Source organism: Exophiala spinifera (assembly GCF_000836115.1).
Source record: "Exophiala spinifera strain CBS 89968 unplaced genomic scaffold supercont1.4, whole genome shotgun sequence".
Classification (NCBI taxonomy): Eukaryota; Fungi; Ascomycota; class Eurotiomycetes; order Chaetothyriales; family Herpotrichiellaceae; genus Exophiala; species Exophiala spinifera.
Genome location: NW_015622516.1, coordinates 2,070,479 through 2,094,008, shown reverse-complemented (window position 1 = coordinate 2,094,008; position 23,530 = coordinate 2,070,479). Strand labels below are relative to the sequence as shown.

Sequence of the window (23,530 nt, the reverse complement as noted above, 5' to 3'; positions counted from 1 at the left end):
TCTGTCTGTCTGTCTGTCTGTCTGTCTGTCTGTCTGTCTGTCTGTCTGTCTGTCTGTCTGTCTGTCTGTCTGTCTGTCTGTCTGTCTGTCTGTATGTGTATGTGTATGTGTATGTGTATGTGTATGTGTGTGTGTGTCTTGTACTTGTCTTGACATTTTTCTGTTTCTAGAAACATTCTACGCCGACCCGACAAACTCGGCGGCCCGATCGTACCTGTACTCGACGTGCACCGAGCTGGGAGCGTACCAGCTGCCCCAGCCGTACGGGACGCCGTCCCTGCTCTCGCGGGCCATCGACCTCGACTACACGCAGCAGTGGTGCACGTGGGCGTTCCCACCCGGCCCCTTGTCCCCCCAGGCCGTGCCGTCGCCCGACGGGCCCGACCTGACGTGGTACAACAAGTACGGCGGCTTTGACATTTCGGCGCCGCGGCTCGCGCTCATCGACGGCGGCAGCGACGTGTGGAGGGACGTGTGCTACCACGGCCACAACGCCAGCCGGCCGCGCCACGGCGAAAACCAGATGCTCATCACGGGTGCCGGCCACCATTGGGACTCGTACGGCATCCTGAACGTCAGCGCCGAGCCGGACTTTATCAGGGCCGCGCACGAGTGGGAGATCAGGCGCGTGGAAACCTGGTTGAAGGAGTGGGATGAGACGAAGGGGTCAAGAAGGACCAAGAGGGATGAGCTGTGAAAATGAATTTGAATGTCCCTCGTGCTACTTGGGCCTATGGAGGTACCTGTTTCGGTTCCGTCGGCACCCTAAACCGTGGGAAAACGCAGTGAGACAGACCATAATAGGTCGGTTGTAGTGAGCAGCATATAATATAATATAATGTCATGCCATGTGTGAGTTGAGCCTGTCCTTTTTTTTTTCACCAAAAAGACAACTTGGCAAAATTCTCCTCGTTGTCGTCGTTGTTATTGTTGGTGAAGCCCCATTCCATGGGGCCCAGGTCTCCGAAATCGAACATTCCGTCTGGAGTCTAGCGCCAACGAGCACAATGTCATGGTTAGCCTTCAAGCCCTTGTGTTCTGTTCTGAACGCGTGATGAATACCCAGAGAGACAAATTGCCAGGAGTTACGAGCCACGAGTCAGATGTCCGAGAAGTCAAAAGTCATGTGGGTAAAAGGAGAGACAAGCGCGGAAGTTGAGAGGACAGATAGTGTGTACGCCGGTGACGTGGTGCAAGCGTGGAATGGCAGTTTCACTCACCAGGAATGCATTCTCCTCTTCGAGAGCTTCAAATCCCAGTGTTGAAGGCTCCAAGGAATTCGATCCAGACTGATCACCTCCATTCCCGATCCCGTTCCCACTCCCAGTGCCATCTCCCCCTCCCCCTCCTCTCCCGTTCGCGCCGCCACTACCGCGCACTCCAGCAAGGTCTTCCAATATCGCGATGCTCTCCTTCATGGCTGTCTCCGCACTCTGTATCAAGAACTTCGGAATGTCCTCCTTGTCCATGCCGCGCATCAGCGCGTCGATATGCGCAGCGATCAGGTACGAAAACACGTATCCCTTGATATTCGTCTCGCCTATGCGCAGGCCGTGGTGACACCAATTCTTCACGTCCTGCACGACAGGCAACAGGTCGGGACGTAGCGGAGTGAATCCCATCCCGACGCCGTCCTGTTCTTCAAGTTGCGCGCGAAGTTCCGCCGCGACGAGACACGACGCTTGGAAGAACCCGCTCCGGTAGACTGGGTAGATGCCGTATCCGAGGCCGCATGGGACAGACCTCTCGGGCAAAGAAGACGATGTGTTTGTGTTTAAATTTGTGTTTTGGCGACATGTGGAGTTTGGTGTGTACACGCTGTTGTTGCTGCGGCCTACACCTCCACCTCCACCACTGTCTTGCTCCGAGAACGGCGACCGGGACGCCATGTAACATATCCTCAAGGACGATTCGAGAACCACTTTCCTCGTGTATGCGTAGCTGGTTTCGTGGAGGGATTGTTCAAAGAACGGGATGTGCAGAGACAGCAGGTATCGATTCATGATGAGGTCTGTAGTCGTGAGTTCAAACTTGGTAGGCCAAGATCGGTCCGACGAGGTATTCGGCAGAGTTAATGCTGAAACTGGTGCTGTTGCTCCCGATGATGATGTTACCAACATGCCCTGCATTGTTCGAGTAAGTGTCTTATATGCCGTTCTCATCTCACCGTCAAGTTGGAGCATGTGTTCATATCGCGCGTTGGCTCTGAGATCATTCAAGAACTTAACAACGGCCAGACGGACCGAGAATGACTTCCGGAGTGCAATAGATGTCGAAACTTGAGTATGGAATTCGTCCGGCTTGATGCTGGGAGACTTTTCTCCCAGTTGAAGATCGTTGAGGTTACTGGGTGGTTTCGTATCAAAGTTATTCATGGACACAAGCACAGGACCGCCAGAGTACATGCTTGACTGCAGTGAAATTTCGAGGACAGTGTTCCATAACCGTCGGCGCATTTCTGTAGCTAGCACTGTCGACCCAACAGGGCTCTGGTGGTCGCGGTTCAGGCCCATGTAGATCGCTCGTCGGTACAGTTCACCCGCGGAAATCCATGTTAGGTCACCGCAGACGTCGACAAGCTCCCGTGCCACGATCAGCAATATATTGATCTGCAAGGACTGCAAGTTCAATCGTATCTTGGAATTCGGCGTATTTAACCATGTCTGAGCCTCGTAGACCCACCGCATCGCAGAGACGCGCAGACCAAAGTTCTCGTCGTAGGTGGCACCAATGGCAAGGATCAACTTTAATTGAACCATGAAAGCGGCATCGCGACGAGGAATTGAGCCATCCACAGAATTCCAAAGTGCTTCTACCTGCTTTTCGAACGTGGGAACATGTATGATTCTATACACAGACTCGATGGTACGGAGGTAGTTGTCGATGAGATGATCGACGATGTCTTTAGGCGGTAGGTCGTCACTGAGAAATGGTGTGGGCCATACCGGCACTCGTGCTGATTTGATGTTCTTTGCCAATGTCTTGCACCGTCGCAGACCAGCTGGAATTACTGTAGGTTCTTTGCGCATGTAAGACTCGACGAGATGTAGAATGTCTCCAAACTGCTAATGTAGACCGTGGTCAGAAATGAGCCGTGCACACCTGTATCCCAAAAAAAAGAAAGAGGAAGATGAACCGGAAAAACAAACGACCCACGCACGCACCATTGCAACGCCATTCATCCAATGGCTCTGGCCAAGCTGGCGGGATTTGAGGAATACCGTTCGCCCAAGTATTCGAGGTTCACCGAAAAGGTCCTGTCTGCATTGTGCAGGGTCAGGAAGTTCCCGCGTCAACGGAGCAGACGAGAGGTCCCGGCTCTGGTCCAAAGAGACCCTTGGGGGACACTCGACCATCAAAGTATCGGTGGGGAGGTCTGTCGACAGTGGGGTACAGATACCAGTGTACTGCTGGGGGACTGTAGAGGAACTACTCGTAGTGGTGTTGGTGGTTATGCCGTGCGCCGACCCTGTCTCCCCAGGAGACATCTGTCCATGTTGAGCGATGACACCCTGCGCAGTATTGCTGGGTCGCACTTTCAGAGGAGGACAATCTTCGTAGGTGCACACTGCGTCCCTCGAACGGGTGCAGTTGTTGCATGGATATTCTCGGTTGCATCGGATCTTGCGCTTCCTGCAAACTGTGCAAGTGACTGCTGGCCTCCTTCTTCGCCGGCGCTCGGACTCGGACATTTGCTGATTAGCGGGTGTTCGGGCCTTTGGTTAGTTTCCTCGATTGAAGGTCATGCTGAGGGATCCTTGCTGTGAGTTCTAATATGAGGAACGCAAGATGGCGTGAGGGAGTTGTCGAGGTTGATGTCCGAGTCGGCCCGGAGGTAATTGTGCGGCTTGTGTCTCTATGATTGACAATATGCCGAGCTCCCAAGGATATATGCGACACTGAAATTTGTACTCCGCCGTAATCCGACGTGTAGACTGTAGTAGTTCAAACAACATGACAATCTGGTCCAAGTCCATCAGTGCAACCAATAATCAATCTCACTTGATGTCCTGAGGGCCGAATCTCTCATCGGGGATAAGTCACACAAACACCATGAGTAGCCGCGCCGACTCCGAAGTCAACGGCGCCAGACTAGACCGTGTAGGACTTATATATCTCACTCTCGTGTCTCCTTAAGTTCATTTTCGTGGCACCACGATCGATTTCCTTGGTGTTAATAACCCTTGAACACTACCTCTGTTGTAAAGTTCAGGAGAACAAACCCACGACGAATACTAGTCTCGATATACCCTGAAGCCTCTCGCACTACGCCTCCATGGAATCTCAAACAGAGACAACCCAGACGCCGCCGAGCGTTGAGGAGAAAGCACCCTCCACCGATCCCGAATTGGGACAGGAAAAGTTCCAAACAGATGACGAGACGAAACCTGAGTTCGACCCTCCCCCTGACGGCGGCCTCCAGGCCTGGCTTGTGACCGTTGGCGCAGCGTGCATAACGTTTTCAGCCTTGGGGTTCGTCAATGCGTTCGGGGTTTTTGAAGAATACTACTTGACACATCAATTGACGGACAAGTCACCAGACGATATCGCCTGGATTGGATCAATCGCAGCTTTCCTCCAATTTGCCGTCGGAGCAGTCGCGGGGCCAATATTTGATCGATATGGCATCTGGGTACGTCTTGGGTTCTCTTCCTCCGTCGTCAATTTGGCTAACACTCATGCAGATCCTCCGCCCAGCCATCCTGACATACGTGTTCGCTTTGATGATGATCAGTATCTGTAAGGAGTATTGGCAATTCATGCTGGCTCAAGGCATCCTACTTGGAATAGCCTTGGGACTCTTGACTTTCCCGCCGTTAGGAGCCATGTCTCAGTATTTCGACAAGAAACGAGGCGCTGCATTCGGTCTGGCGATATCCGGATCATCAATTGGAGGCGTCGTCTTTCCGATCGCTCTGTCCAAGATGCTCAACGGTTCCTCTCTAGGGTTCGGCTGGTCGGTGCGAATCATGGCCTTCGTGCTGCTGCCGCTGATGGCGTTTGCCTGCATATTTGTCAAGCCTCGCCTGCCGCCACGGACAACCACTTTCTTCATCTGGAGGGCTTTTCAACAAGCCAATTTCCTGCTGATGATAGCAGCCCTCTTTTTCATGTTCATCGGCATGTGGACGCCTCTCTTCTATCTACCATCATACGCAGTTTCGAAAGGCATGGACCCGACCCTGGCTTCCTACCTGCTGGCAATCCTCAACGGTGCTTCTACATTTGGTCGCATCATTCCCGGCATACTCGCAGACAAACTTGGAAGGTTAAATATGTTTGCAGCAGGCGGCCTCTCGACAGGTGTCTTGATCTTTTTCCTGACAAAGGCCAGCAGTACCGCAGGGTTGGTGGTGTACGCGATGTTCGTGGGCTTTGTTTCGGGAACCATCGTTTCGGGAGCTACAGCAGCCTTCACTCTTTGCACAACCAATCCTCAGGAGTTGGGTACTTTCATGGGTCAAGGTCTGGCCATAGGATCACTCGCATCTTTGATCGGTCCTCCGGTCAACGGTGCCCTTGTCAAGCATTTTGGAGGATATTGGGAGGCATCCATCTTCAGTGGAGCCATGTGTCTCGTGGGTGGTTGCATTGCTTTTGCCAGCAAGGCTACAACAGCAAAAGGACTCATGGGGAAGGTCTGAATTCGAACTGTTCTGTGTGAATCAATTTTCTTTTCATTTACTTCTTGATAATCTTCTCCGCTCTGGTATTTGTACAATGGTGATAGACAGTTGCAGTAATGATTAAACCTGCGAGTGTGAACGAGGCAAACCCATTTGCGCATGTACAGTGGATAGATAGAAAATTATGGAGCAGTTTCATGACAATCGTTATCCCACAGTGTAGTAATGCGTGTCGACTTGATCCATAAGAAGATAAAGTAGAGTTGCGTTATGGTTATAGAAATAGTATGGTCCAGAGTAGTGGTGACGGTTAAGTTTGATTGAGCAAATGGTCAAGATGACGGCCAGATCCCCTGGATGGTCGCCGAGATTCTGCAATGGCCTAAACCAGTCCGACCGTCCTCTCTCTCGCGCCTCTGGCATCGGTCCCAAATTGCTCCGTACACTGATGTCCGAGCCAGCTGCTGCCGGCGCGCAAAAAGCAAACCTTCTGCTCCGGGCTGATGTTGCCACTCCCACGTCGCGTCTTGGCTGAACTAGATTTGGATTCGAACTTGTTGTATAGTTCTAGTAACGAGGGATCGGGAGAACCGGAACTTTCTGGACCTTTCCGCATGCGATCCGTCACAAGGTGCCAAAATGTTGCATTTAACGGTGATGCTGCGGGCCACTGTATACTTTCAGGATTGTGCGTCCGTCCATCGTCCACATCTTCAGAGTACGCATGGCGGGTATCGTACTCAAACTCCCAAACAGGCTTCCTCCACGACAGACTATTTGACATGTTGGCGATGAAAGTCTGGGAATTCATAACGGAAAATGTCTTTGAGTCGATCTGGTAGACTCGATATCCAGCATTGAGTCCAGTCAACGGAGTGATGCTGGGGCCGATGTATGAAACCTGCAGGGGTTTACTAAAGTCAACCTGAGTCGTATCTCGCAGCGTTTGCGGTCCGCTTGCGTCTTCATGTGATTGTAATGAGGAGGGCAGATAGTCGTAGAATATCTGGAATTGATCTTGGTGTGTATGCCTGCGTGAGATTAGTTCAATCCGCTTGAATTGTTGGAGAGGACAGCATACCCAAAGAAGATGGCAGCGATTGTCGCTGGAGAGAAGCGACGCACGATTGAATAGAAGAGGCCAGTTGGATTTGGCAAAGGCGCAGTACCATCGAAGCCGGTCAGGACATGTGCAATTATCCAAGCTCGTTGGCCGCGCTTCTCGCACGCCGATAGCTCATCAGCAAGCCACTTCAAGATACCACTCTGATCAGGATTGGTAACATTCCAGTAGTTGAAAATGTTTGCCTTATACCAAAAATCTGAGTTGAGAGATATGATTCGTAAGCCTTGAGCGGTAGTCGTGGCATAAGCGCCATAGTGAGTTCTCGCGAAAGATGCTTCCGTATCATTAAGCCAGGAGTAATCCGACCAGAGCGACGAAACGAGATCGTAGTTCCACTGATACACGTTGCTGCTGGAGTTCTTTGGATCGGGGTTCAAGTCATGCTGCGTGTTGAAGCTCACAGGAAGAGTGTCATGATTTCCCAGTGCTGCATACACTGGTGTGTCCCCTAGCATTCTCTTGAAGACCAGGTAGGTAACCTCCTCCTCATAAGCCACGTAGTCCCGCGACAGGGTATCTTCCGGATCGTGAGATACAATATCACCCGTAAAGATACTGAAGCCCAACTCGTCCATGTTAACGAATTGGCCCATATCGTCAAAGGCCGAGAGGGCGAGATCAGCGGGAGAATCACAGAAGAACGATCCAAATCTTGAAGCAGGCAAAGACGCGTTGTGTCGGTTAGTTGAAAGTTGGTCATTCTCCGAATAAGGGCGACAGCAGAGGTAACCAGTACAATTAGCCTCGGACCCGATATCAAAGCGAGGGTCTAAATGCCAATCCGAGAGATGGAGGACATCAAAGGTGTTTCCTGATGGTTCTGGCGCAATCTCCGCAGATTCTGGCTTTGGATCGAAGTAGAGGCCCTCATCAATCAACACTGGCGGTAGTGGCTGGCAGAGAGGTTGGAGATTAGAACACAAATAATGCATGTCTCCCGTAGCGAAGCTCATTTTTGAAAACAATTGGGCCAGGTAGGGGCCAAACGAGGCCACCCCTCCGAACTCAGCCTCACATGACTTGGCTCGAATACTGCTTTTGACGAACGGCAAATTGTTACATGCCTTAATTAAGATGCTTGTAAATACCGACACCGGTTGGCTAATGGCGGTCGCGTGGAGCAATTGTGTCGCTGCGAGGCATTTGGAGCAATTGTCTGGATAAAATGAGGTTTTGGCAACCGACACCAATTGTAACAACAGCGACTCTTCGATTGCCATGGGCGAAAGCGGGGTGATTGGATCTGGGATAGGCGATTTCCTTTCATAATCGGGCACTGGCCCTGAGCCATTATAGAAAAGCGTGATTATATCTTTCGCGATGCTGTTGGTGAGATTGGGATCAAGCGCATGAGGTGTGTTGGCCAGAGGTGCTTGAGCGTTGGAGAAGGAGGAGGCAAAGACCCCCACGACAAGCGATGTATGTCTTAGAATCATCCAGTACCCAAGAAGGGCACCCAAAAATGAAAGCGCCATGAAAATGCAAGAAGAAAGGATTGTACCGAATTTGATGTTCATCGAGGCTGCGTTGAGTCTCTAGAAGTGGATGGCTGAGGGAACATCGGCATCTTTGGCCAGGAGCTTTGGGTTTGATGAATTCACAAGCAACTCGGCCTCGAACACTGAACCACAATGAACAAAGACATGCATCCAAGAGACAAGCTGAGGAACGACAAATATCGTCAACATGTTGGGAACGAACAAGGTCGAGAAGCTCGCGACAGGGCGTTACGTGTGCCAAGACATGGTCTGTCTAAGCAACATCTGGACCTTCTTCCAGGAAAGGACGAACCTATATACACGACACTCTCTTGCAGGCTAACAAAGAGTGGTTGGAACTCTGACAACTCTTAATATGGAGACAATTTCATTCCCCTATCTCCTCGTAGCAGTAACCGGTAGTACTGCATCAGATCCTGCGGCAGGTACGCCAGACTATCTTAAGATTCAGCTCGGCGATCTCAGCAGTCAACATGCAAATGGTTCGCCAACACTGCCACTGCTATATGCGTCAATGATAAGTTTGATTGAGACATAGGTTCCTACAAACCAGGAGTCAGCCCTGAAGACCTCGTGGAAGTCGTTTCTGACAAGACAACAAAACCCCCTGGGACATGAATGGAACTCACCAGCGACGCAGATAAACGCCCCAGCCAGGAACGTGAGACTGTTCAAGACCGTCTTGAAAGGGTTACCTTTCCAAGCTCTGACGCCATAAACACCCCTCAAGCGGCCCTTGTCCAGACCATGCCAGGCATCATACAACCAGAACGCGCCTGCAATGCCATAGGTGTACCAGCTTGCAAACAGACTCGCGGCGATCGAGACAAGATAGGCAAATATCGGTACACCAACCGCGAGAACGAAGGCGGCCCCGTTGGCAAGGATGATCAGAATAGTCCATGTCGTCCAGCCCAGGACGGTGTGCTCGTGCAGATGTCGGGTGCGGCGGAACAGGCGAATGAAAAACAACTTCGCCGCTGTATGCGAGTACAAGGCACCGGCGATGAGAAAGTTCGGAAGGGCGATGCCGTACTATTTATTCCCAGGGTCGAGCGTCAGTGTGACAGTGGCGAAGAGGGAAGAGAGCCGGCAATACGAACCGTAGCTTTGGCCCATTTTGTAGGCAAGGATGAGAATGCCGGTGACTGTACGGATGGGCCGAGGTAGACGTACATGACGATCGTAAAGACGATGTAGAACCTATCAGATAGTGTTAGGAGCTTCTTGGTGCGATACTAAGATGGATCAGGCACACATACGTGGTGGCAAAAACTTGCAAGACCCAGGCTGCCTTTTTGGCATCTTGAGGCCTCCGCATCTCTGAGATTAGAATGAAGAACATAAAGTGTCCTGCATATGCAAAGACCGGGTTTGTTATGGATACAAACGCATCGTAGAAGCTTGCAGATCGAGCGACGTCAACGTGGCGATCGGGTGCTGGATAACCGCCTGCTGCACCCATGCCTACGATCCCCGCCACGAGGATGCAGATACATGACGGTATGCAGAGCCATGAGAGAGAATCAAGAGTCCTGGGGAAAGATAGGACGAGCGTCGCGGCGGCGAAGATCCCTTTCCAAAAGTTCAGTCCCGAACTGAGACACAAAGAGTTGGGATGTTACCTGTGTACAGCATCAGACATAGCTTGTTCTCAGACAAGACGCCTAGGGTGATCTGGCCAGCGAGGAGCTGCGAGCCAGTCGCGAAGACGGCGAATATCACAGTTCCTGCGGAGAGGATCTCTCGTAGGATTGGACCGCCCATTATCAGCCCAGCGTCGCCCATGTTGTGGACTTCGGGATGATTGAGCTTGAAGTCGATCAAGACGAGAGACGTATACAATGCGAATATGCCTAAAACAATAATCATTGATCTCAGCAAAGGCAGTTTCGAAGCGTGACGCCGTTATCCTGACCTAAAAAAGCGATCAAAACGATTCCTGGCACGATACCTACTACAGCTGTCGCAGCAGGGAGCGAGAGCATGCCATTGCTGACGATCTCGGCGATCATGAGCACTGCAACGAGTGGCCAGGAGAGAGTCTTGTATTTGATTGCGGCATTCTCCTCGTTGCCAAAGACGTCGTTATCTATGGGCATGTCAGTCACATTGTTTACGACTACTTTGACGACGACGACGGGCAGCAAGCTAATACGCACCATGGTAGCCAATAGGGGCGCCCTCTGCATATCGCCCACCTCGAGTCGCGGAAAGACGCTCGGGCTCAAAAGTATCATCCCTAGGTTCGGCGTAATGATACTTCTCGGAGTCCGTCATCGTGGAGGACCAGCAACGCTCATAGGTCTAGATAGTTGTTGGTGGTTATCCCTTCAAAGCCAGCGGCAACGACAGCGAATGGAGGCCGGCCGTTATTCTTCGAAAGGTCGAAGGAGAGCAACCCAGGAAATCGATGCATTATCAGTGAATTTGATTCCCAGATTATCGCAGCGTCTGACCTCAATGAGGAAGGTGGTTATTGCTGGGATGGGGCGTGGTCTGTCTCCAATACCCGGGTTGTTCTTGTCTGAGACGTGATTGGCGTGCCGAGGTTTGAGTTAGTACATACTGTATCAAGTATACCTGACTTGTACAAGTACAAGGACGGCACCAACTTGCCTTAGTCATCCAATCCTCATAGAAGTCACGTGCCTCACCTCAGCTGGACGGTCCAGACCAAGATCCAATAGTAGAGCCTCAAAAGCCACTAGGAGAGACTAAGCCAACTATACGGCCAGTCTAACCTGATCAGGTGTCGGTCGCTAGTTCACATGCCAGATGTCGCCTGCGTCATAGCATGATCTCGACACCACCAAGCTCAGGCGTTGCTTGTTGCTCTTGTTCTTCTTCCACACTCCACGCTTCCTCTACCTCGTGTCGTCTCATCCGCCGTCCTGCCATACCATCAATTCCATTCCAGATTGAGTCTTTCAACTTGTCGCACTCTCTTCCCCAACCATGAGTTACGCCGATATTGCGGCTAAAGGCCCAAAGCAGTCTCCAGAAGAGGTTGGTTGATGCCGGTCCTTCGTGTGTCGAAAATACCTCAATACTAACTCTGCAACAGGCGTACGTTTTTTGACCATGGTTAACTGCATGGATCTCGCTAACACCCCGTTATAGTCGCGCTCCTCCAGTTCCTTCCCTCGCCCCTTCTGAGTCCGAATCCGCCAGCTTGATCGACGTTGACTCTCCTCATGTTACTTCCGTCAAGTCTGATTTCCAAGAGCAAGCCGTGAAGACCGAGACTCAGGCAGAACGACTCCAGCACGAAGCAGAGGACCAGGCCCGTATCGCAGCCGAGAAGGCCGAAAGCGCCAAGAGAAAGGCTGCTACCAAGGGCAAGTCCGTCAAGGACGCATTGAGGAAGGATGGCAAGAAATTGAGCGACAACAGAGACAATCCTGTCGTCGTGGGCAATGCATTGATCTGGGCCATCACAGCAGCCACTCTTGGCTACGGTGCCTACAAGAAGCACTCTGAAGGCAAATTAGACTGGCAACTCGCCGGGAAGGCTGCCGGATTCGTTGGTGCCTTTGCTGTGGCCGATTACTTTGGCAGCAAGTGAGTCGGCGCGTTTTCGTGTCTACCTTGATTGTGCAAGCTAACCCGCGGATCAGATGGCTCTTTGAGAACAAGTATCCTCCCAAATAGACGATGGACGATGGACGCTGTGCAGGAGTAACCAATTTCGTACGATGGTGGCGCTATTTCACCGTGTAACCTTTTCCTTGTACCCTCTACTCGGTTGGCAGGGCGGCTAAGGCGCGAGCTCTCGGGTTCATAACTGTTTTTGCTCACAATTTGATATCCCCTCAACTTCTCTCTCAGTATTATGATACCTCAACGACAATTGTTCTTCCCGCGTCTTTAACGTTGAGAAAGCCCCCCACGGGGCATTCTTGTTCAATCCCTAGCACAACAGCCGATGCCGTCGATCAGTGTCCAATGGCGAATACTCTGCCATTTTCTATGACGTCCGGCCATCATTTCGAAGAGAACGGTATGCTGCCAATTGCGCAACCACTATGACGATCGTAAAGACTCTTGTAAAGTTCTCGTCCGCATGAACGTCGAGATGAGGGTTGACCCGTGTATCGAAGAGGGGATTGCTCATACCGGCCGGGTCGAGATAGCTGAGTACGCCGTTCATAGCATGAAGAATCAAGACGGGGTTGCATAGTACCGCGGTGGACACCAAGGGCCAGTCCTGCTTCACGGTTTGCCAGTTTCTCTGCAAGGCGGCAGATATGGCGACCATGGTAAGAAGTGACGGGTGTTCTTGGACAAGTCCAGGTTGAGTAATTGTCGCTAGATGATAGTATGGTCTCGAGGATCAATGGGACCGATGCGGATATGAATACTTGTTGTTAAGCCGAACCTGTGGGGTTAACGATGGTGAAGAAAGGGTCGATGCAACTCCCTCCTCTGGAGCGGGATTATGAGAGAGTCAGGATGTTCCCCTGATCATTCGAATGCTCTCGAGGGATAGCGAATATTATGGGAAGGTGTAGCATTTGGTGCAAGATCGCAGAACACGAGGACGAACGCCGAGTGAGGATGATGCAGTCGGAGAGACAGTGCCTGCCTTAAGAGACAAAACCTGTTGTGCGCTTGTCTCAAGGTGTGAATGCACGAGACGCAAACCTTTGAATTCTGGTCTCGATCGGTGATTTTTCCTAGAGATGTCTTTCTCGTGTGTGTTCAGTGTTCACAACTCGGATATCACCTCTGCTCAATCCCTGGAGGACCGCATAACTCGAGTCGTACTTCCGGTGCTCGGTGCTCAACCACGCATCAAGGTGACACAGAGCCTGGATGGAAATACGTTTCTCCATCGCTTGAGACGCTCAGGACAGAATAACAATCTTGGGATAGTTGATGTGAACCAGAGAGGTGAGATATGGTGAGTAAGTGATTGGATTCACCACGCTACTCCTGCTCCATACCGCCGCTTTTACTTGGGGTGCACCACTTGGGCAAGGACAGTCTGTACTTTCCAGCGACATCCATGTGATGATGCGTGAGCGTTCAAACTTTGCAAGAGTTCGAGCTGTACGCATTCTCAAGGTCACTATTCTGCTCCTTTTCCTGTTGTTGCTGTGAGCAGCGCAAAACAATGGCAAGTCTAAGTTGCAGTGCCTCCACATGTCTTCCTTCTAACATCTACCCAGAACGTGCAATTCAACCAGGCACTGAAGCAGTCCACTGCCGTACGACGAGATCTCGAGACCTTTGCCCAGGCCCCAGCCACTGCATCCCCTGCTCTTCAAGGCCAGATTTCAACCACACTGACGAGTCTGGCAAGGACGCTAGATGATTACCAGAACCTTTCGCGAAACGAGCTCAACGAAGAGAAGAAAGAGAAGGCAGTCGAGAGATTAAAGAACTTCAGAGCAGAGCTAGCCTCATATCGCGCGCAGTTCGACCAGCTCAAGAAAGAACGTGAAGGTGCGGTGGCAGCGAACAACCGGAACGAGTTGTTAGGAAGACGACCTCACCATGCCGCAACGCCAGAAAATCCATATGCACACGCGTCGAGTCAGAGCGCGTTTGCACCGGCGCATCGAAACACACAAGATGGCTTGTCATTTGGCGCCGGTCCGAGCAATTACTCTCGCGAGGATCATGCCCTCCGCGAACAGAGTTTCTTCAGCACAGCCAACGCCCAGATAGACGAATTCTTGGATCGTGGACGAGCAGTTCTAGGAGATTTGGGACAACAACGAGAAATCTTGAAGGGCACACAGAAGAGACTCTACAGCGTGGCCAACACTCTGGGGGTCAGTGGAGACACGATACGCATGGTTGAGCGGAGAGCGATGCAGGACAAGTGGATTTTCTGGGGGGGAGTGATTGTGTTCTTCCTGTTCTGCTGGTTGGTCATTCACTTCCTCAGGTAACATCTGGTCCTGTGTCCTATAACCTCTCTCTGGCGAAGAGACGCATCGCTTGGCTCTATCATCCTCTGGGACGTTTGCCGACATTGGTCCTGAACGAAAGCTCGATGTATTCTTGCAAGCCGGCATTGCCATAATTGAACACGAGACACAAGTCGCTCATGCTACAACCATATCAGATGGCAACAGGCCAGAATAAGAGCAAAGATGAGAGCAGAGAAGATTTGACATGGCGGGTAGCAAAACCCGGACCTCTTTCAACCACCAATGGATGAACGAACGGCCAAACACGGTTCTCACCCTCTGCAGTTTCTGTCGATCGTGACAGGCCCTGCGACTTTGAAGACCAGAAACACTCTTATTATCGCTTAAAACACTCATGCAGAGCTTCCAGTCTCAAAGACCAGAGGAAGGCATCAACTGGAAGGATATATTGGGCACAATATTGTCCATCTCAGGCATCCCGAATCATTTCGAAGCATTCACCTGATGAGTCGCAGTCCGTGGATCACGACGCCCGATACTGCAAGACTCTGCGACACTCTTGGAAATCGAGGACTTGATCCTTACTCAGAAGCCTAAAGCATCGATCTCTTGACTGATGATCTCACCGTCCATGGGGACCGATGAATGTACATGCATACCTGAATAGCCCGCAGACTTGGCGGGCAACTCTTGTGCAGTTTTGTCAGCCATCGTCGACGTAGTCACTCTTGAGGCTATTCCCCCTGGGTCACCATTCCAAAGATACCTGGTAAGCACTGAAGGATACCAATGCAGACCTACCTTGGTCAGCTGTCAAGTCGACCTTGTATTGTTTTTTATGGCCGGTCTTTGACCTAGGAAGAAGCGAGCATTATTGATGTAGCTAGGTCTCCATGTAATTCGGCATGTGTGACCACAAACCAGACATCTGAGCACCTGCCACTTCGTATTGTATAGGTAGAAATTGCTTCGAGTCAGGAGAAATGTGGCATCAACGCTATCTGTCTAGAAGAGCTAGGAGACAGTCAGGAGTGCAGATAGGGGTGCGAAAGGTGGATGTCGGGATCAGGGGAGTGCATTAGTTGCCTACAGCGTGCCTGAGGGCCGAGGTAAGAAGCCTGCAGGGCAATACAGGGGAGAGTCGCGTAGATGGACTCCCTTAGGATTCTCCGCACGGCTCCAGGCACTGCCAGGCACTCACCACCTCGCTGTAGGTGCTCGACGGGGGCAGCATCTCGGCCTCTTAGGTAACCGTTAGCAATGTGTTTAAGTCATTGCGCCGGTGAATTGCTGCGCTTCAGGGTCCCTACGCTCCCCCAGAACGGTGGCTGTATGCAAATGCGGGCCTCGTCGCCCTCGCCGTCCAGTTACTACTGGCTGGTTGCTTTGTGCCTCTGCGCTTTTGGGCTTTGGGATTCTGCATCGATTTTGGCCTCTCTCTTCTTACCCACGTACCGAAGTACCTATTTATTTTATTGCTCCCAACCAAAGCAGTCGTTCTGTCCCAAACTGACCTTGTAACACGACCCAAATATCTATCTTGCATTGCCACCGTTGACTGATCTCGCCTTCGAGGCAAATACCGTCGTTCCACACAGACTCACGCGCTCAAATCCCAATTTTCGTCTACCCTGTCCACAACAGTACTCATACGACCACGGACTGTCTGCATGATGCCTTCTCCGTTCTCCTCGACCTTTGCCTCTGCTGCTGCAAGCACAAATGGAGATGGTGTGGGAAACAGGAGGGAAAATGCCACAAACGAATGGTGCGGCTCTGAAATTTGCCTTACCTTTATGCGCGCACATTGTCGTTCTGCTGCGGTGGACACCAGTGAATTGCTCGACGCCGTCCACCACCACTGCCCTGCCTGCCTCTGCTCCTTTCAGACACCGCGCGAAGAGCAATCGCATTTACTAACAACGTCTTTCACAGGTCGAGAAACCGCGTCAATGGTGCCACGCAAACCTTCCGCAGACCCTCCCTAGCCACAACACCTTCCCAGTCACATATGCAGCAACGCGAAAGCGCAAACAATGATGGCGTGTACATCCCGCCACATCTGAATGTGAATAGCACGTCGCGGCATGCCCCTTCGAATGACACTCGCTACGCAAAGGATCAGATGCTAGGTATCTACCAGGCCCTCAGAGAGTCCTCCGCAATTGACCGGAACCTGGAACAAATATTTCTGGGTGGCTGGGATCCTCTGGAGAACAAGAACGGTGCGGCGATTCCGGGCGGAAAGGACCAAGTTCTAGGCCCGGAAGTCTGTTGGAATTACAATTCGCGCTCAGAACCCCTCGGCTTGATGGAGATGACTGAAGAGGAGAAGCAGGTGAGCAAGACAAGTATCCCATGAAATTCGACGGCGTGGCTGACATGTGGTGGTAGCTTTTCACGACCTCAGTGAACTCACCGATAAAGCTGCAACAGAACAGCACGAAAGATGGTTCGGGACCAGGTGTTATAGGACGCAAGGCCTCGTTGTCAAGCTACACCAATACTCCTGGCAGCTCCAGACCGGGAACACGTCGTCGGGACACAAGTGACTCATTCATGGGCAATGGTCCAATGTCCCCGGCTGAGAACAAAAGCTTCCAGAGAGGCGAGTCAAATACCGCAACACCTCCACCCGCACTGCTACGTCGACGGACGGACTACAAGGAGGAAGAGAGTACTCCTGCAAAGGAAGAGCTTCAGACCGATGAGAACGCCGGCGACGCCCAGGCTTCATTCCCCGGCTTACGACGAGCCGGCACTGGGCCACTTAGTGCTGGCATCAATCCTCCCTCGGCGTCACCTTGGTCTGCCGGAACTCAAGGATCTGCTTTTGGGTCCATGGGCAACTTTGGGAGTTTCGCCGTCGGCTCCAGCACTGCGCCCGCCGAATCCAGCGAAAAGAGACCCGGCTTTGGTAGTGCTCGGGGGGCCAGCCGCTTCAAGGATTTGTTGTCCAAAACAAGCTCGGAGGATATATCACAAAGCATCAGAGACAAAAGCTCTTTCGGTGCCCTGGAGAAACTGCCTGAAGAGGACGCCGATGCCGCTCATTCAAGGTTCCGGGACGAGCTGAAGACACGCCCTGGTCGTAGTGAGACCAATCCATACGATGATCCACCTGTTCAGACTGGAAGTGCGGCGCTGGGCGGTCCTCAGGACAATATTCTCCCCGGTGCGGGTATCGAACAGATGGGAATGTCAGCTTTTGGCCCTTCATCGAATATTGGAGCACGTGATTTCGCACACGACGAGTCATATCAACACACGCCGCACGGCAAGTTCAACCTCCACGATCCCATGAGCCCAACAAACACAAATCCATATCAGAGCCCTCAAGGTCGCCTGGAGGAGGATGAACATGACGGCAATGATACTACTTCTCAGGCTTCGGGACTTCCTCCGTTCGGCGCAAGTAGACGAAATATGCTGCCTACTACTGACGAACGGGGACATCCGGGAGCTAATATGCGCAGCGCAAGTGGCTTCGGCGGTCTATCCGGCTTCGGAGGCCTCGCAGGTGGTCCGTCCTGGTCTTCAGCAGGCCTTGGTGCTGGCAAACCGGCTATGGATCGTGGCATGGGGTCTGCCTTTGGCGATCCCATTTTCAGCCCCTTGGGTGATCTTCAATCTCCAGGCGGTGGCTTAGGAGGCGGCTTTTTTGGCTCTGGCTTTGGCAGTGCCGGCCGCGCAAGTCGCTTAGGTGCGATGTTCCCCCCAGCCATGCAAGAGCAAATGCGAGGTGATAGTCGAAATGAGATGCAGCCTGGCACGTTCGAGTCGCGTCCCGACAGCGCACAACAGCAGTCTATGCGCGATGCTTTTGATAACACCGGCCGCCGCTCCGACGGATTCGGTCGCGGATCCAGTCTCTTCGAGGAATCTCCATCTATGAGAAGTGTCGAGGAGGCTAGCCTCCCAGCTGGGGCCTTTCCTCCTGGGACTTCAGGCGCTCCAATTTCGTCGCTAGCCACTCCGCAGGCGGCTGGACAGAGAGCAAGTGGTGATTACCAAGCCGGCCACGGGCTCAGCCAGTCCAGCGGCAGTAACTCTTCCAATCAGTTACCGGCTGCTCAACAACGACAGATGGTAATGCCGGATCGTATGCGCTGGATCTATCGTGACCCTCAAGGCAACACCCAGGGCCCCTTCTCGGGTCTTGAGATGCACGATTGGTTCAAGGCAGGGTTTTTTACTGCGGAATTGCAAGTCAAGAAGCTGGAAGACACCGACTATGAGCCTCTCGCCCAGCTCGTCCGACGCATTGGCAACTCTCGAGAACCATTCCTCGTGCCCCAGATCGGCGTACCTCACGGCCCACCTTCAACAGGCCAAGGTAATCACTGGGCCAACCCCTCCATCGGGGGCCCTGGTGGCTCTGTTCAGCCGCCATTTGCGAGCAGCTTTCCAAGCTTTGGGACGACGTTGACGGCTGAACAGCAGAACGCGCTGGAAAGACGGAAACAAGAAGAACAATATCTCATGGCAAGACAGAAGGAACACCTCGCTCAGCAGCAAATGGCAATGAAACATATCCAGATTCAGAATGGGATGCAACCTTTACACCACCATTCCAGTGCCCACTCTCTACAAAGCCAGCCTAGCTTTGGAAGTATGACTTCTCCATCAGGCTTCCAACAACCCATACAACCACCTCAAATGGGCGGTATGCCTTTTGGGCAACAAGGTGCACCTAGCAATGCCGGCCAAGGCGTTGGTCGCGACGAAGACATCAACAACATGATGGATCGTATGAGCTTCAGTCAGAGAACGGGCCAACCCTTCACCAACGCGCCTCTCGGGGCCCCTGCCGAAGGTCCTTCTCCTCAGCAAGTCAACTCAATGCTTCAAGATAGAGCTCGCCTCCAACAGCAGCAGCAACAGCAGGGATCGGATATGCGAACACATCAGGATGCTTTTTTAGGACCTCAGGGCCGCAACGACCGACTGGAAGAGTTCCGCGAACTGCGTGGGCAGGCGGAAATCCCAACTGGTCGTCTCGGCCCTGAGGAACCACGACCTCAACCTATTGGCGCGCAACGCCAGATGGAAGAGCAGATGCAACACCGAGCTCCAGGGCCAATTGGACACCCAGCGCCTCCAGCGAGGTCTGAGCATGAGCCCCTCTCTTTGGCTCAGCAAGTCCAGATTGCCGCGGCTAGTCAACTGGCAGCTGCAGAGGAGAGTGCCCGGACGAAGAGAGATGCTCCCATCGAACCGCCACCCGTGTCTATCTCGCCCTTGCCAGCCCCCGCGGCTCAGCGCAACCGACAACATGTTGCTGATGCACTAGCAGCGGAATCGCGTTCGGCCAGCCAAACTCCGATTGAAACCCCACCTGTTTCTGTCGCGCCGTGGGCTGAACGGACGGCTGAGCATCCCAAAGGACCTTCGTTGAAGGAGATTCAAGAGGCAGAAGCTAAACGGGCTGCTGAGCAAGAAGAGCTCGCGGCAGCCGCACGCCGAGCACAGGCTGAACAAGAACGCGTCCAACAGGTCCAGGCACCGATCCCTGCGCCTGGGCTCCCATCCACGTCGACGTGGGGCAGTACAGCCTCTCCCGGCACACCCGTTTCGCAGAGTGCCAGCGTCTGGGCCAAGCCAGTTTCTGCTAAAGCTGGCTCTGGCTCTGCGGCTGCGAAGAAGACGCTCGCTCAAATTCAGAAGGAGGAAGAAGCGCGCAAGCAGAGAGCAGCAGCGGCCGCCTCGGCTGCCGTCGCCGGAAACGTTCAAGCGTCAACAAGCCCAGCCTCAGCTCCTGTTGGCAAACGATACGCTGAATTGGCGAGCAAAGTCGCACCAAGTCCTCCTTCCGCGGCCAGTGGTGCCTGGACCACAGTTGGCTCCAGTGGCAAGGCTAAAACTCCTGCTGCAGTAGTTGCAACACCTCAACCAGCCACACGGAGCGTCAGCAGTTCGGCGCCTTCTGGCCCCAAGGCACGACCGACCATGCAGCCTCAGCGAAGTACAGCACTCTCCAACCAGAGCAAAGCCAACGAGGAATTCGCCAAGTGGATTAAGGGTTCTCTGAGTAAGGGACTGAACAACAACATCAATGGTGAGCCTCTTTACTGATTTTCCGCCATATAAACTAACTCCTCCTCAGTCGATAGTTTCGTGCAAGATTTGTTGCAGCTCCCGCCCGAGATCGAGATCATCTCCGACTCTGTCTATGCTAGTTCTCAAACCCTGGATGGTCGTCGTTTTGCAGAGGAGTTCGTCCGCCGACGTAAACTGGCCGACAAGGGTATCGTGGAGCCCGCCACCAACGGAGCCCAAGCAGGTGGTGTAGACAGCAAGAGTGCCGGTGGGTGGAGTGAAGTTGCGAAGAAAGGACCAGCCGCTGCTCCCAAGGAGGAGAACACCGCCGCGTTCAAGGTCGTCGCCACGAAGAAAAAGGGGAAGCGGTGAATTTTTGGCTTGTGAAGCTGACGAATGATGTGGGCGGCTTGTGCTGAGGGTATTTGGGTAGCAAGCAATGCGTTGCTGCGTGAGATGTTGTATGCCATCCACAGTTATGGAGGACAAGATTTGGCTGTGAGGTGGCTCGACACACGAGGCGTTTTGTACGAATCCAATATGGGTCAGATTAGTCGCCTGCCACACGTAGATCAAAGTATCGATATTGCTGGGGTTGTCATGATCTCGACGCCAGTAGCGAGTGGCTGATGCCAGTGTTACCTTGTTACCTCGACTCGACAAACAACGCGCAGCAATTCTGCCAAAGATCTGATCCTGTCGAGAGTCTCGTCATGTCCTTTTTTACAGGATTCTTTCTAGCCGCCTGACAACCCTTGCCGGGAGATGGCCACTTGGTGATATGACTTGATGATCGTCGTGTCAACGTCATCTTGACCCAAATCTGGATCTTGGTTCGAGAGCGATCTCAAAGGTAACCGAGCCTTGAATCCTCAGATCCCTTTTGTCCTGGTTCCATTGGTGAATTGTTACTCTACAGGTCTCGTCACATGTGATCCTGCGACACAACATCTGTTGATTGACGTTCCAAGTATGCGTATGCACACTGCCTTTTTACATATTGCTTAGCACTCGCAGGCTATCAACGAGTCATATCGATTCGCCCCCAATCCTGCCAAAGAAAGAAGAAGTAAAAGATAGTAGGCAAATACTGCAAGGAATGAGGATGTGAAGAAATGGGTCGATCTTCAAGATCCGCTGGTTCGTTGTCTCAAGAACCGTCGCTTTCGCCGCCCGAAATCGTTCAGCTGGAAAACAACACCGAGCAGTGAGGGATCCAAGAGGAGAATTAAGTCAGGCAATGGCTGTCTGCGGCAATATCACCATGGTCATGTCACTTCCACTGCTGCTGATGATGAGGATATTATCATGGCTTTCTTGTTGGCAAGTCGTCGTGGTCGTCGTAGCCGCCGCCGCGCAACACGATGGAATCCCCTTGAACATCAGTGACGACTCATCAATCCGCCACGCAGCCTCCGTGGCCGCATACAGTCTACAGTCCCTTTACAACGGTAATCGCACCGGTGGCACGCTGGGCAAGTTCCCCTATCCTCCGTACTACTGGTGGCTTAGTGGTGCAGCGTGGGACGGCATGTTGCATTACTGGTTGTTTACGGGGGACGAGAGTTACAACAACGTCACTTGGACGGCGTTAGTCAGTCAGATTTCGCCAACGAATAACTATCTGCCCGTTGCCGAGATGTTTGATGAGGTACGTAGTGCTTCCTTAGTTGCTTACCTGCCTACCTACCCCCTGTCTACGCCGCCCCTAGGGATTATTGCACTGGTTCGATGTTGAACAAAAATGTCGGCTCGACCACTCCGCTCCTTGCAACGGCCTCTATGCTGACGACAGGTGTGGATGTATGGGTGGCATGAAACAGGGCAACGACGATATCGCATTCTGGGCATTTGCAGCCATGTTTGCAGCAGAACATTCGTTCCCGGATCCTCCGTCGCCTCGGTACCCTTCATGGCTTGGGATCTGTGAGAACGTCTTCAACGACTTCGTCACGCGGTGGGACAAGGCAAGTGATACCTGTGCCGGCGGGCTACGATGGCAGGTGTTCCCGTCGTCCGCGGGGTGGGACTACAAGAACTCCGTCAGCAACGGAGGGTTCTTTCAGCTTGCTGCGCGACTGGCGAGGTACACGGGAAACGAGACCTACCTTCTCTGGGCGGAACGGGTGTGGGACTGGTCGGAGAGGATTGGGCTTGTCGACGCAGCGGACTTGAGTGTCTACGACGGCGCCGGGATCGACGGTGGCTTGAACTGCACAAGACTCGATCATACGCAGTGGAGCTATAATATCGCCGTCTACCTTTACGGTGCCGCCGTCATGCATAACATCACGGTGCCGGCGGGGACGGGCGCGTGGCAGCGCAGAGGCGTGTGGACGAACCGCACAGAGGGGCTCCTTTCCAGGGCGGAGCGAGTGTTTTTCGGTGACACTTACGGCGGTGGTAGCTTGACGAACGCAAGCGGAATCATGGTCGAACAGGCTTGTGAATTGGATTGGAGTTGCAACGTCGACCAGTTCAGCTTCAAGGCCTACTTGGCAAGGTGGATGGCGGATACGACTGTGCTCGCACCGCAGCTGAAAGGGCGAGTTGGGGGGATGCTGAAGAGTAGTGCAAAGGCGGCGGTGAAGGCGTGTACGGGCGTCGACGCTGGTGAGGCCAGAGTCAAGTGCGGTGCGCATTGGTACCTGGGAGAATGGGATGGGTCGATCGGCGTAGGGCAGTCGTTGAGTGTGTTGGAGGTCGTTCAGAGTCTGCTGGTGAATGAGACGGAGGCGCCAGAGTTCGGATGGATTTGAATTGGAAGGAAATGATGGCATTACGGATGAGAAGAGTATCCAAAAGCTCGAAAACTTAGAGTACCCAAACGATGGAATGGGAGGTGTATCAAAATGCTAGAACAAGGTCCGTATCCTCCCTCGGGCCCCAAAGACAAGGACCTGGAGATTTCACGGCTATTCCTTTCTCTTTGGGGCCTATCTACCTCTTTCTTCTTGGACCTATTGATTCCTTTCTTCGTAGATGATGCTATGGTACCGCGGAGACCTCTGGGTACTGGGGAGAAGTAGCCGGTCGAGCCTTGTGACGACTCACTATGTAGTTAGCGAGACCTCGCTCCATCCGGCACCACTGCATTTACCCATCTCTCCCCGTGTACAGACTTTTCGTACTTGTATGCAATCGGGCATGAGCCGCCGCAGACGCCCACACAATGTCTCGTAATACCTCATGTTCGGCAAGGCTCGGGTTGTTTGTTCAGGGAAACCCAGGAATGCCCCGCAGAGTATATCTATTTCCAAGTCAAGGCAAGGTGCAGAGAGACCCTGCTGGGATTGAGTAAAGGCTGAGGACAAGATCTTTGTGTCCACGAACAGGTTGAACAGACAACCAACG

General features: G+C 52.7%; 9 protein-coding genes across 9 annotated transcripts in view; 6 read left to right on the top strand and 3 right to left on the bottom strand.

Moving 5' to 3' along the window:
• Positions 1-697, top strand: part of PV08_05958 (uncharacterized protein) — a gene marked incomplete at both ends in the record, with an annotated part of 2,268 nt that extends 1,571 nt beyond the window's left edge. The window contains one exon of the mRNA XM_016380297.1: positions 171-697. Coding sequence (XP_016236124.1) covers positions 171-697 — 527 coding nt within the window. The remainder of the gene's footprint in view (positions 1-170) is intronic.
• Positions 698-878: 181 nt separating this feature from the next.
• Positions 879-3,488, bottom strand: PV08_05957 (uncharacterized protein; the record flags this gene model as incomplete). The annotated part of the gene is made up of 3 exons (XM_016380296.1): positions 879-989; positions 1,221-3,065; positions 3,165-3,488. 3 exons carry the CDS (start codon positions 3,486-3,488, stop codon positions 879-881), a joined length of 2,280 nt encoding a protein of 759 aa, XP_016236123.1.
• A 788-nt stretch (positions 3,489-4,276) lies between these two features.
• PV08_05956 (uncharacterized protein) lies at positions 4,277-5,645 on the top strand (the record flags this gene model as incomplete). Its single annotated transcript, XM_016380295.1, has 2 exons — positions 4,277-4,633; positions 4,686-5,645. 2 exons carry the CDS (start codon positions 4,277-4,279, stop codon positions 5,643-5,645), a joined length of 1,317 nt encoding a protein of 438 aa, XP_016236122.1.
• A 364-nt stretch (positions 5,646-6,009) lies between these two features.
• PV08_05955 (uncharacterized protein) lies at positions 6,010-8,228 on the bottom strand (the record flags this gene model as incomplete). Its single annotated transcript, XM_016380294.1, has 2 exons — positions 6,010-6,658; positions 6,709-8,228. The coding sequence occupies 2 exons, from the start codon at positions 8,226-8,228 to the stop codon at positions 6,010-6,012; spliced, it is 2,169 nt and encodes a 722-aa protein (XP_016236121.1).
• A 492-nt stretch (positions 8,229-8,720) lies between these two features.
• On the bottom strand, positions 8,721-10,532 carry PV08_05954 (uncharacterized protein; the record flags this gene model as incomplete). Its single annotated transcript, XM_016380293.1, has 7 exons — positions 8,721-8,794; positions 8,882-9,287; positions 9,356-9,455; positions 9,515-9,827; positions 9,878-10,108; positions 10,171-10,344; positions 10,415-10,532. 7 exons carry the CDS (start codon positions 10,530-10,532, stop codon positions 8,721-8,723), a joined length of 1,416 nt encoding a protein of 471 aa, XP_016236120.1.
• A 678-nt stretch (positions 10,533-11,210) lies between these two features.
• On the top strand, positions 11,211-11,906 carry PV08_05953 (uncharacterized protein; the record flags this gene model as incomplete). The annotated part of the gene is made up of 3 exons (XM_016380292.1): positions 11,211-11,265; positions 11,390-11,816; positions 11,873-11,906. 3 exons carry the CDS (start codon positions 11,211-11,213, stop codon positions 11,904-11,906), a joined length of 516 nt encoding a protein of 171 aa, XP_016236119.1.
• Positions 11,907-13,271: 1,365 nt separating this feature from the next.
• Positions 13,272-14,155, top strand: PV08_05952 (uncharacterized protein; the record flags this gene model as incomplete). The annotated part of the gene is made up of 2 exons (XM_016380291.1): positions 13,272-13,307; positions 13,427-14,155. 2 exons carry the CDS (start codon positions 13,272-13,274, stop codon positions 14,153-14,155), a joined length of 765 nt encoding a protein of 254 aa, XP_016236118.1.
• Positions 14,156-15,810: 1,655 nt separating this feature from the next.
• On the top strand, positions 15,811-20,548 carry PV08_05951 (uncharacterized protein; the record flags this gene model as incomplete). The annotated part of the gene is made up of 4 exons (XM_016380290.1): positions 15,811-15,905; positions 16,073-16,475; positions 16,532-20,195; positions 20,244-20,548. The coding sequence occupies 4 exons, from the start codon at positions 15,811-15,813 to the stop codon at positions 20,546-20,548; spliced, it is 4,467 nt and encodes a 1,488-aa protein (XP_016236117.1).
• An 892-nt stretch (positions 20,549-21,440) lies between these two features.
• Positions 21,441-22,935, top strand: PV08_05950 (uncharacterized protein; the record flags this gene model as incomplete). The annotated part of the gene is made up of 2 exons (XM_016380289.1): positions 21,441-21,827; positions 22,000-22,935. 2 exons carry the CDS (start codon positions 21,441-21,443, stop codon positions 22,933-22,935), a joined length of 1,323 nt encoding a protein of 440 aa, XP_016236116.1.
• Between the last annotated feature and the right edge of the window lie 595 nt (positions 22,936-23,530).